This window comes from Bos mutus, chromosome 2 (genome assembly GCF_027580195.1).
Source record: "Bos mutus isolate GX-2022 chromosome 2, NWIPB_WYAK_1.1, whole genome shotgun sequence".
Lineage (NCBI taxonomy): Eukaryota > Metazoa > Chordata > Mammalia > Artiodactyla > Bovidae > Bos > Bos mutus.
The window spans coordinates 9,745,314-9,756,213 of NC_091618.1; the positions used below are offsets into that span (position 1 = coordinate 9,745,314).

The 10,900-nt window shown below is 51.6% G+C and overlaps 1 protein-coding gene across 1 annotated transcript; it reads left to right on the forward strand.

Annotated features, from left to right (window-relative positions):
* The first annotated feature begins 3,851 nt into the window (after positions 1–3,851).
* On the forward strand, positions 3,852–5,800 carry SFN (stratifin). Its single transcript, XM_005895888.2, has one exon. The coding sequence runs from the start codon at positions 4,586–4,588 to the stop codon at positions 5,330–5,332; it is 747 nt and encodes a 248-aa protein (XP_005895950.1). The 5' UTR covers positions 3,852–4,585; the 3' UTR covers positions 5,333–5,800.
* The last annotated feature ends 5,100 nt before the right edge of the window (positions 5,801–10,900 follow it).

The following is a 10,900-nucleotide window of genomic DNA, read 5'->3' on the forward strand; positions in this document are numbered from 1 at the left end:
CCTTTGAGTGTCTAGTACCACCTTTATTTGGGGTCCAGGGCTGGGGCCTATGATGAATCTGCAGGAGAACATCTGGCTTATCCTCAATGCCGGCCTAGTCAGCTGGTCAGAGCCATTCTAGAGATTTTAAAAAAGAGGCACAATGAAGCCAGAGGGGACAGGCAGAGTGGCTAGGGTTGTCGTCACTCTGCCCCTCCAGAACTCCTGGTCTCAGTTCCAGAGACCTTCAAGTCTTAGCTGACCTCTGAACTTGGAGAGGTCCCAATCCAGGCCAGGGCAGCGGGTTTAACTCCAGTCTGGGGCTGTCACACCCTGAACTGAGCCCAGCCCAGGGTGATAATGGAATCTTGCCTTTGCCCAGCTGACACCCCACATCAGAATACACGTACAGGCCCATTCTCTTACCTAAACCTATGAAGAAGGTGATGACAGCCTTTTTAGGAATTGCCCAGGGTCTCGCAGCTGATCAGTCCACGATCTGCACCTGCCCCATGTCTCTCCCAATCTCTGACTTTTCTGCACCACCTAAGAAATGAAGATGGCTGCTGTGGAAGGAGGGGATCTTAGAGAAGAAATCTTAATATCAGAGAATGTCATTCAGAGCTAGCAGGGGCTGAGTGATGATCTGTGTTGAACTGATGGGGAAACTGAGGCCAAAAGACAGGAATGGACCTGCTCAAGGCCTTATAATGAAGCTGGGATGCAGTTCCACACCCAGACCTCATTCCATTCTCTTTCCAGTAATTCCACAGTGTGTCCTGGAATGGCCAAGGAGACGTAGGGTACTCTAAACAGCAGTGCCTTGAGGAAAAAAGACTCAGATAGCTGAGTCATTTAAAAGTGATCTAATATCTCTCCCAAAGACAGCCAACTAGTAGAGTGAGCTCTTAGCTGAATAACTGAACTCTCGTTCAGAACTAACCATGGGAGAAGGCACCATAGTTTCCCCTCTCTCTCTCTCTCTCTAGTCACTAAGTTGTGTCCGACCTGAGACCCAATGTACTGTAGCCTGTCAGGCTCCTCTGTCCATGGGATTCTCCAGGCAAGAATACTTGACTGGGTTGCCATTTCCTTCTCCAGGGGATCTTCCTGACCCAGGAATTGAACCCAGGTCTCCTGCATTGCAAGCAGATTCTTTACTGACTGAGCTATGAGGGAAGCCCTTAGTTTCCTCTAAAGTGTCTGCCTACAATGCAGGAGACCCAGGTTCAATCCCTGGGTCGGGAAGATCCCCTGGAGAAGAAAATGGCAACCCACTCCAGTATTCTTGGCTGGAAAATCCCATGGACGGAGGAGCCTGGTGGGCTGCAGTCCATGGGGTCGCAAAGAGTCAGACATGTCTGAGCAACTTTACTTTCACTTTCTTTCACTTTAGTTTCCTCTAGTTACCTGATTAATTTGCTCATTCCAAGACTGAAAAAAATTTCCAAGGAAGTTCATTCTGAAGTCTAACCAGCGTCCCTCCTGCTGCAATCAGAGTCCTGTCCTTGTTCTCAATGGAGGTAGATAGCAACTGGTTGGTGCCTTCTCTATGCCACAACCCTTCAAAGCCTGTTATTACCAGTTAAGAAGGAGTGGTTGTCTGTGGGACGAGAGACTTTGATCCTGCGGGTAGGAAGGATGCTCTATGGGAGGGTGGGGAGGTAGCAGGCGGGATGAGGAAAGCCCCTTTGTGCTGCAGACCCCACTCCTGCCCTGCTGACTCAGGCAGCTGACAGCGGAACCCCATGCCCTGTCAGGGCCTGCTGCTTCCTGCCTGCCTGGGCTCCTGGACTTGGGAAAGGGAGGCCTGGAGGCAAAGGGAGGTGCCTGAGACAGGAACTGAGTCAGGACTGACAGGCCAGAGCGGGCAGGAGGTGTTAGGTAGCCTGGCTCCCAAATTCACCCCTGAGCTTCAGCAGGGGAGGGGAAGGAGTGAGGAGACTCCCTTTTCCCTGCCCAGCACTGTACTGAGGGCCTGGAGCTCGTGGTGTGAGCCGCCACCAGGTCTTTGGCGAGAATGGCAGGAAGAGAAGTCTTCCTGCCTTGAGACAGAAACATCTGCAAAATCCCTAGGTCTCCCAGGCCCTGCCCTCCAGGTTTCTAATGTTCTGGAATCTCCAGCTTTCCCCAGGACCTGGGAGAGCCCAGGCTGGATGACTAGTACCAAGGAAGGTCCTCAAGGGCCCAAGGCCTGTGGAGGCCAGAGGAATGTGTGAGCTGGAGAGGGCGGAGGTAGTGCTGAGTGAGTGCCTCTGACCATTCGTTCATCGTCTCTCCAGTTGGGCAGGGTCTGACCTTTGGTTGAGACTTGGTTTGGGGCCCTTCCTTATTGCATAGAAATCAGCTCCATATTAGTGCTTTAAGTGTGTATGTTTATAATAATAAGGCTCGGTTTTCTTTTCACATGATATTAATAGTTACCATCCACTCTGCTATGCTTTCCATCAACTCATTTAATGCTCACAACAAGCCCCATTTTTATTCAGGAAAACTGAGGCTCATAGAGGCCAAGTCACTTACCCAAAGCCACAGTAGCTTGTAAGAACTGAACCCAGACAGTTTGATTCCAAGATTGTAGGCTGTTCTGTCATAGAAAAATTATACACATTCACCATTGACAACCTGAAGATACTAGGAAAGTCAAAGGAAAAAGAAAAACCCACTTAGAATCCTATTACCTAGACATACACTGTAAATTGGTATTCCAGTATGTTTCATTGTTTTCTCTGTCAGTGATCTGATTTAGGCAAAGCCTTCAGGATGGCAAGCCTAAAATCCCTTCTGCTTGCTTCCTTGGAAAACATGCATTAGCTCAGACACGTCCCTACTTTTCCTTCAAAGAGGCAGATCTCACCTCTGGGCCTCAGAGTTCTGGCCTAAGCCTCCCTCCAGGAGGAGAGGGTGGGTGTTCAGACACCAAGAGGAACTGGGGAGGGACAGGCTTGTGAAATAGTTCTGGTTCAAGCATTAAACTGGCTGGCTCCCAGAGAGAGGAGCCCCGCCCTGAGCCCCATCTGAGCTTTGGCTAGAGGTAGAGCAGACAAGCAGGAACCCACCCTCCTAGGTGCAATGCCAACACCTTTGGGTGAAAATTTCAACTGACACGGAGACAGGGTGTCAGAGAACAGGGACAAAAGATTGGCAACAGAGAAGTCTCCATCTCTGAGGCTTCTGCCAGGAATCAGAAGTGGGGCCGTGGTCAGAGGGAAGGGGCAAGGAAACTTCTGAGAGGCAGGCTCACTCAGCTGGAAGGGGGAGGGGAAGGCAGCACTCAGCTGGGACTGCTGCCCCATAAAACGAAATGACATGCGTCACAGCCACCTCCATCTCCTCGGTCCTGTCTTTTCTCCCCAGTTGCTAGCCTGCCCCCCACCTCCTGGTACCCAGCTGGGCAGGGTACCCGGGTGGCCTGCATCCCTGCCTCTGACAGAGGGCGGGGCTGAGTTAGGCAGGAAAGTGGAACAGCCAGTGAGCTGGGTCCCCACCCTCTGTGCACCCCCTGACACATGATGGCAGACAGAGGGGGCAGGTGACCTGGTGTGGACAGCCAGAGGGTAAGTCCTCAGACAAGTGGCAACAGGCCACCAACTTGAAAGGGAAAATTGTGCTGTGATGGGGAAGGTATCCAAAAAACCTACTGGGTGACTAATTACAAAGGCTGGGCCAGAGCGTCAGAGGCCGCTCGTTAAACACCTCATTAAGAGGCACTCTGAAAGCTGCCACTTGGGCATTCTGGCAGCTCAGAGGGGACAGGACCCTGAGGAGGAGTGAGGGGTGGGGGGTAGAACCATTTCAGGTAGACTCCGGAAGAAGCCTGCATGTCACTTTTAAATAGTCTGGAGCTCACAAGTCAAAAGACTTGATGGGAGCAAAGCCAAATTTAGTAGCTGTGTGACTCTGAGCAACTCTCATCTTTCTCTGAGCCTTGGTGTTCCCATCTCTACAGTGGGAGTAGTGTCATAGACCTGCCCATTTCACACAGACATAGCAGGTTAGATTAAGTTAGATCATGGGTATGAAGGCGCTTGGGAAGCTACCGCCCTACCTAAACAAAGAGTTATCTCTCCTGAACCAATGGGGGAAACATACCTGGCAGGACTGGGAACCTCAGCCTCCTGCACCTGGCTTATGGGCTCTGCCTAGGCCCATAGCGGCCAGGTAGCTGAAGCCATCCTCAACCCCTGAAAGAACACGGTGAAGGAGGATCTGATTTGAGAAACTGGGATAGCTACCTACGGTAGGCATGTAATAGAAGCCCTGAACCAGAGGGGGCAGCCTGGGGCCTGGAAAGGTGTCGGTGCAGGTGAGGCCAACGCCCAAATCTCTCCCCCTGACAGTCCGGATGACTCACCCCCGGCCCCCGCCTCCCTACCCCCCATCCCAGCCCTTTTGCCTTTAAGGAAGAGCCGGAAAGGGTGTGGGGGCGAAGAGGAGAGGAAGGCAGGTCCAGGGCCCTAGCCCCGCCCTCCGCCCCTCCCACCCTTCTCTGGGCCTGGCCTTCTAGCCAAAAGGCGGGCAGAGAGCAGGAGAGGCACAGAACCCGGCCTTGGTTCCGAGGCAGTCAGTTAGCCCGCCGCTTGCCTGTCTGCCTGACCCCAGAGCCATGGAGAGAGCCAGTCTGATCCAGAAGGCCAAGCTGGCCGAGCAGGCCGAACGCTATGAAGACATGGCAGCTTTCATGAAGAGCGCCGTGGAAAAGGGTGAAGAGCTATCCTGCGAAGAGCGCAACCTGCTCTCAGTGGCCTACAAGAACGTGGTGGGTGGCCAGCGGGCGGCGTGGAGGGTCCTGTCCAGTATCGAGCAAAAGAGCAATGAAGAAAGCTCGGAAGAGAAGGGCCCGGAGGTGCAAGAGTACCGGGAGAAGGTGGAGACGGAGCTCCGGGGCGTGTGTGACACAGTGCTGGGCTTGCTGGACACCCACCTCATCAAGGAGGCCGGTGACGCCGAAAGTCGGGTCTTCTACCTGAAAATGAAGGGCGACTACTACCGCTACCTGGCCGAAGTGGCCACTGGCGACGACAAGAAGCGCATCATCGACTCAGCCCGGTCGGCCTACCAGGAGGCCATGGACATCAGCAAGAAGGAGATGCCGCCCACCAACCCCATCCGCCTGGGCCTGGCCCTGAACTTTTCCGTCTTCCACTATGAGATCGCCAACAGCCCCGAGGAAGCCATCTCTCTGGCCAAGACCACCTTCGACGAGGCCATGGCCGACCTGCACACCCTCAGCGAGGACTCCTACAAAGACAGCACCCTCATCATGCAGCTGTTGCGAGACAACCTGACGCTGTGGACGGCCGACAACGCCGGGGAAGAAGGGGGCGAGGCTCCCGAGGAGCCCCAGAGCTGAGCCGCACCCGCTGCACGCCCTGCCCTGCCCTGCCCGCTCCAGTCCCCCACTCCCGGCAGAGAGGACTTGTATGGGGTGGGAGGCCCGACCCTTCTCCCCAAATGCTCTGGCCCAGCTCAGAAAGGCTCCATAGAGAGGAACCAGCAGAGCCGAGGCCCCCCCTGGAGCCAGAGGATTCCACGCTTCCAGCTGTCAGGCGCTCCTGGCCACTGGTCATCATCCAGCCCTGCTCTCTGTCTCCACCCTCGACCTCCACTCCAGACCCCACCCCCACCCAGAACCTGACCACTTCCTCCCCACTCCAACCCCCTCCCGCCCCTGCTACCTATGGATCTTAGGAATTGAGGAGTGTCCCATCCTTGGAGCTGAAAACCGAACTGTGTGGCAGAGGTTGGTGATGAAAGTGTGTGTGTGTGTGTGTGTGTGTGTGTGTGTGCAGCAACCAAGACCCAGGATGAGAGGGAAAGCATGTCTGCTGGGTGTGACCATGTTTCCTCTCAATAAAGTTGCCCTGTGACACTCCTCCTGTCTTTTTCAGTTATTGCGGAAGGGCGGGACAGGGATTGGTGTGTAAGTTATAGAGACCCTGACCTCTTTGGGGCTGGCTCAGTGACCCGCAGGCAAGACTCTGGAGCCAGGAGAGAGGCTGGGGATCCAGCTCTCTCCATCAGGGTCTGGTCACGTCCCCTCAAACTGGTCCTATCCCGGGAGGGTCGGGTGAGCAGCGCAAAGGCGGCTTGAAGACTCCTCTGCCAGGAACGCGGGGTGGGAGGCTGAAGCACTCAGGTGTGAGGGGACAGTCTCCGGGGTGAGGTCGGAGGGGACGCTGCAGTGAGCGGCACTGAGCACCTCAGACCTGAAAGCGGGTAACAGTCCCATCAGATCTGAGCGGAGGGAAGTTATCACCAGGGGCCGGGTATGACGCCGCCATTAAAAGCACAGGTCTGAGGAGAAGACCGCCTTCCAACGTTCGGAGATGGGGACAAAATAAAACGGGCCGTTGACGAAGAGGCGCAACTTGAGTGCGAAGGGTCGCCGAGAGCGGGTTCGGCCGTGGTGGGCCAAGCCCACGGCCTCCGCACCTCAGCTCCCAGCAGCGACGCTCCCTGCCCTGCGGCCGCCTAGTGAAGCCCCACCTTCACAGCCTGATGCCAGAGGCGGGCCCGAGGCTGATGTCATCCAATCACGGGAAGGAGCTGCTCAGGGTACCACCCCCGGGGCCAGACTGACCAATAGAAGAAGGAGAGGCGGAACGCGCTGGGAGCGTGTTCCCATCACCCGCCGGGCCAAGCCGGCGCTGGGATGCACAGCCGGGAGAAGAGGCCCCCGCCACCCGCCGAGTGCCAGGGGCGGAGCTTTCCTGGTTTCACTCGGACGAGTTGCCACCCGCCCGACCCGAGAGCTCTACATCCTCAGAGCAGCGGGACGGGGCGGGGTCGTGCGGAAAAAGCAGTCCCCGCCCTCTGAGTCATCCGCTCAACCGGCGGTGCCTGGGCCTGGCCTGGCTGGCAATATGGGCTGGAAAAAGGCCACCAAGGTGTCTCCATCGCACTCTAGAGCCCAAGCAGCCCTGACCTGACCCAGGAGGCTTGGATGTGACTCTCACTGGCTTTGCAACCCTGTGCTTTGTGCTTCGGAGAAGGCGATGGCACCCCACTCCAGTACTCTTTCCTGGAAAATCCCATGGATGGAGGAGCCTGGTAGGCTGCAGTCCATGGGGTCGCTAAGAGTCAGACACGACTGAGTGACTTCACTTTCACTTTTCACTTTCATGCATTGGAGAAGGAAATGGCAACCCACTCCAGTGTTCTTGCCTGGAGAATCCCAGGACGCGGGAGCCTGGTGGGCTGCCGTCTATGGGGTCACACAGAGTCGGACACGACTGAAGCGACTTAGCAGCAGCAGCAGCAGCAGCTTTGTGCTTAGTCTCTCAGTTGTGCCCGACTCTGCGACCCCATGAACTGCAGCCTGCCAGGCTCCTCTGGCCATGCCCTCCTCCAGAGGATTTTCCCAACCCGGGGATGTAACACAGGTCTCCCGCATTTGCAGGCGGATTCTTTACCGACTGAGCCACCAACCTTGGAAAAGTCATTAACCGCCCCCCGGGCCTCAGTTTCCTCTTCTGTATCATAAGGGGCTTGAACTAATGGCTTTTTAGTTTGACTCCAAGCCTGCTTTGGCCAACGTTCTTAACCATGCTTACCTTTTGTCCTTATTTGTGAAGTGAGGATTAAAAAATAGTACCTTCCTCTTAAAAGTTGCTGTGAAGTTTAAGAAAAATAAATGTATGTAAAGTAGCCCATAATACATATTTATACATGTTACCTATTATTAATCCTTCCAGCATCGGTAGTCCAGGATTTATCTAGCATTTCTGTGCCAAAAGCAGAATAATCAGGCCCAGTCCTGAGGAACAGCTTTACTGCCAAGGCCAACCTGCCTGATCACTGGATCACCTGAGAATACTGTCCTGACACAAGTGGTCAGTCCTTCATCTGATAATATTGGGGGAACTGAGTCCAGCCTCATCAGGTTCCTCAGAGTCCAAGTTTGGTCACACTCATGGACTAAAAGGCTCTTAATAGAATTTCTAATTCTTCAGGGGAAGCTGGCAGGACCACTCAGATGCTGTCTGGGTCCTTTGTCTCCTCTTTTCAGAAGGGTATTAAGTGTTAAGCTTTCAAACCAGTCAAAGACTCTGGGAAAGAGCAGGTGACTTCCCCTTAGCTTTGGAAGTGACCTGGTTTCTCTTACCAGACAGGTCTGGTGACTTTCTCTTAATGAGGTAGGTCCTGGGAAAGCAAATTCTTTTCTTTTCTCTCTGCATTTGACTTTTGCCTACTCCCTTTACACCACCCATGGTTGCCCTCTATGGGGAAAGAAACGAGCTACTCTAAGGTAGCGTGTTGGTGTTGACAGATTTTAAAAGCAGATGCTATGGTTTGGAATATCACCAGACAGCTAGCTGTGAGCTGCCTTAGGCACCAGCTTCTGAATTGGGTCCCAGACCTTTCTATCTAAACCTTTCTTAAGGTTACCCAGGGTGGGCCCTCAGTGAGCATTTCTGGTCATCTTTTCCTGGACTAAATTTGACATTTAAAAATTTTCAGTTCTATACAATCCAACACTGTATATCAACTGTACTTCAATAAAATAAAAAATATTTTTTTTCAGTCCTGCTGCTATTGGGTATGAAATTTCTCTTAGGGTGATAAAATCTTCTTGGATTTAAATAGTGATGATGGAGTAGGAAATGGCAACACATTCCACTATTCTTGCCTGGGAAATTCTATGGACAGAGGAGTCTGGCGGGCTGCAGTCCATGGGGTAGCAAGGAGTCAGAAAAGACTGAGCGACTGAGCATGCAACATGATGGTCACACAATTTTGTTAATATATGGGGGAAAAAAAATACTGAACTGTGAACTTTATAGTGAATTTTATGATCTGTGAATTATGCTCAATTAAAAAAAATCAGCCCCAGAGGGCAAAGTCAGTAAGAATGCAAAGTTCCGATGGAAATTTCATGATGGCCACTCTTCTTTTCTCATCGTCCTCTCCACTTGATCGCTTTCTTCTAAACTTTTCCAAATTTCAAAGCCATCTTCAGGTCAAAAATGACTAGCCACCATTCCTTTCTCTTTAACACATACCAAGCTTTGGATATGCTGCCTAGTCTATCAACTCTTTTCACCTCTTAGGTATATTTATTCAGCCATGGTTTCATATCTATTTGGTTCTACCTCTAGCTTTGCAATTATGTCCTGGGTTTATTTTTTTTAACTCCCCAGAGAGCTCCCTTAAAATGGTAACGTTGTCCCATTACTCCTTTCTTCCTTGTCTCCAGCAAGGTTTCATGTACCGGAAGGAGCTCAAAACTTAGTTTTAAAATCATCCTTCCAAATGCCTGGAAACCAGGTTAGTACCAGGTCCTCTACTGTGGAAATGGAAATACGACTAGTTCTGGGATAAAGCAAGGCTGTCTAGACAGAGATTGGGCTCACCAAGAGTCAAGTAAACAGAGTCCTATCCTTTTTGCATTGCTGGATAATCCCCCAGGAAACAGAGACCCAGGGCTTACAAAGATCTTCCTCTTCCAAGAATTTGCCTTGTATGGGGAAAATTTACAACCTAAGATTTCTCGAGAAGGTATCTACTCTTCTCTCTCTTACATGTAGTTACTTCAGAGAGCAAAGTTCAAATTGGCTCTGTAAATCCACAGGAGTAGGTGATGGGAAGCAAGGTGAAGGGGTTAAGGTACTTTATCAGGACTAAATAGGCACCCTAGGAAGGACAAGGCATTGGGGTCAGGCAGGCTACTGTGGCTTCTTCCAAAAAGGCAGAAAGGCAAGAGACTCACACACAAACTTATATACTGCCCAAGTGTCCAGTGCCTTTTTGGAAGAACTTAATTTCAGATGCTTGCACCAAGATTGCTCTTCTGACCAAAAGTCCCTATTCTTGCTTCTTCCTAGAGAACAGAATACAGTTGTAAGAGCACATGGTGTGACTGCTATATGCCAGGCGGTTTCATACCTTAATCCTCACATATTATCTCCTTGGTTTTGCTTATGAAGAGACTGAAGCTCAGAGCAGCTAAATAACCTAATAATCAAGGTTACACATGACTTACGTGCTCGGGGAGTAGAACAGGTCCAGCTCCAAGGCTCATGATTTTTAAACCACAATGGCTGTTTTCAAACTTTGCTCAGAGGTTTCCCTAGCAGCTGCCACAGGACATGGGCTCAGTGGTCAGGGGTTCCCCAGTTTCCCCACACTTTGGCTAAAATAGCCACACATATGCCTTTTTTGTATATTGGGAGTTTCATGAGTTAAAAATAAATTTGAAAAGAAACACCTTATGCTATGCTGTCCTGCTCCTATCTTGGACTTTCTAAGAATCAAGAGAGGCTTCTTCCTCTACTTAATCTAAAGCCACCCCACGGCCCAGCAGAAAGGAGTTTTTTTAAATGAGAAAAAATGTGTAGTTGACCAATTTCCTGGCTTGTTCTCAAGTTAAGATTTCCTTAACCTGGTTACATCTTCTGTTCCTTTTCAATTCTTCACCCTGTTCCTAGGGTCTTCACCCCCAGCCCTGCTGTGTGTAGGAGGAGAGGGGTTGAGGAAGGCAGGATTCTGCAGGGCTAAGTCCCTCTCCTCTCACAAACCCCCCTAGCTCCACCTACCCACTGAGTCAGGATCCAGGAATGTCTGTGGGGCAGCAGACAGGTTTATCGCCCTGGGGTTGTCAGAGGGCTAATTCATCTCTCATCTCCACCCAGTCTTCCCCTTACCGCTCTCTGAAAAATTTTAATTCCTTATTTTGGCCACAGCTTGCAAGATCTTAGTTTTCCTCCACTGGGGATTGAACCTGGGTCTGCTGGCAGTGAAAGCTCTGAGTCCTAACCACTGGATTGCCCAGGAATTCCCGAGAAATATAGAGATTTTTGTTTAGGGATAGAAGAAGAAACTCCAGACTCTGAGAACACGGAGTCTTCAATCTGTGGCTAGGCACAGTGTTTAAAAATACATCAGATTATGGTATTCAATAAATATTTGCTAAAAGAGA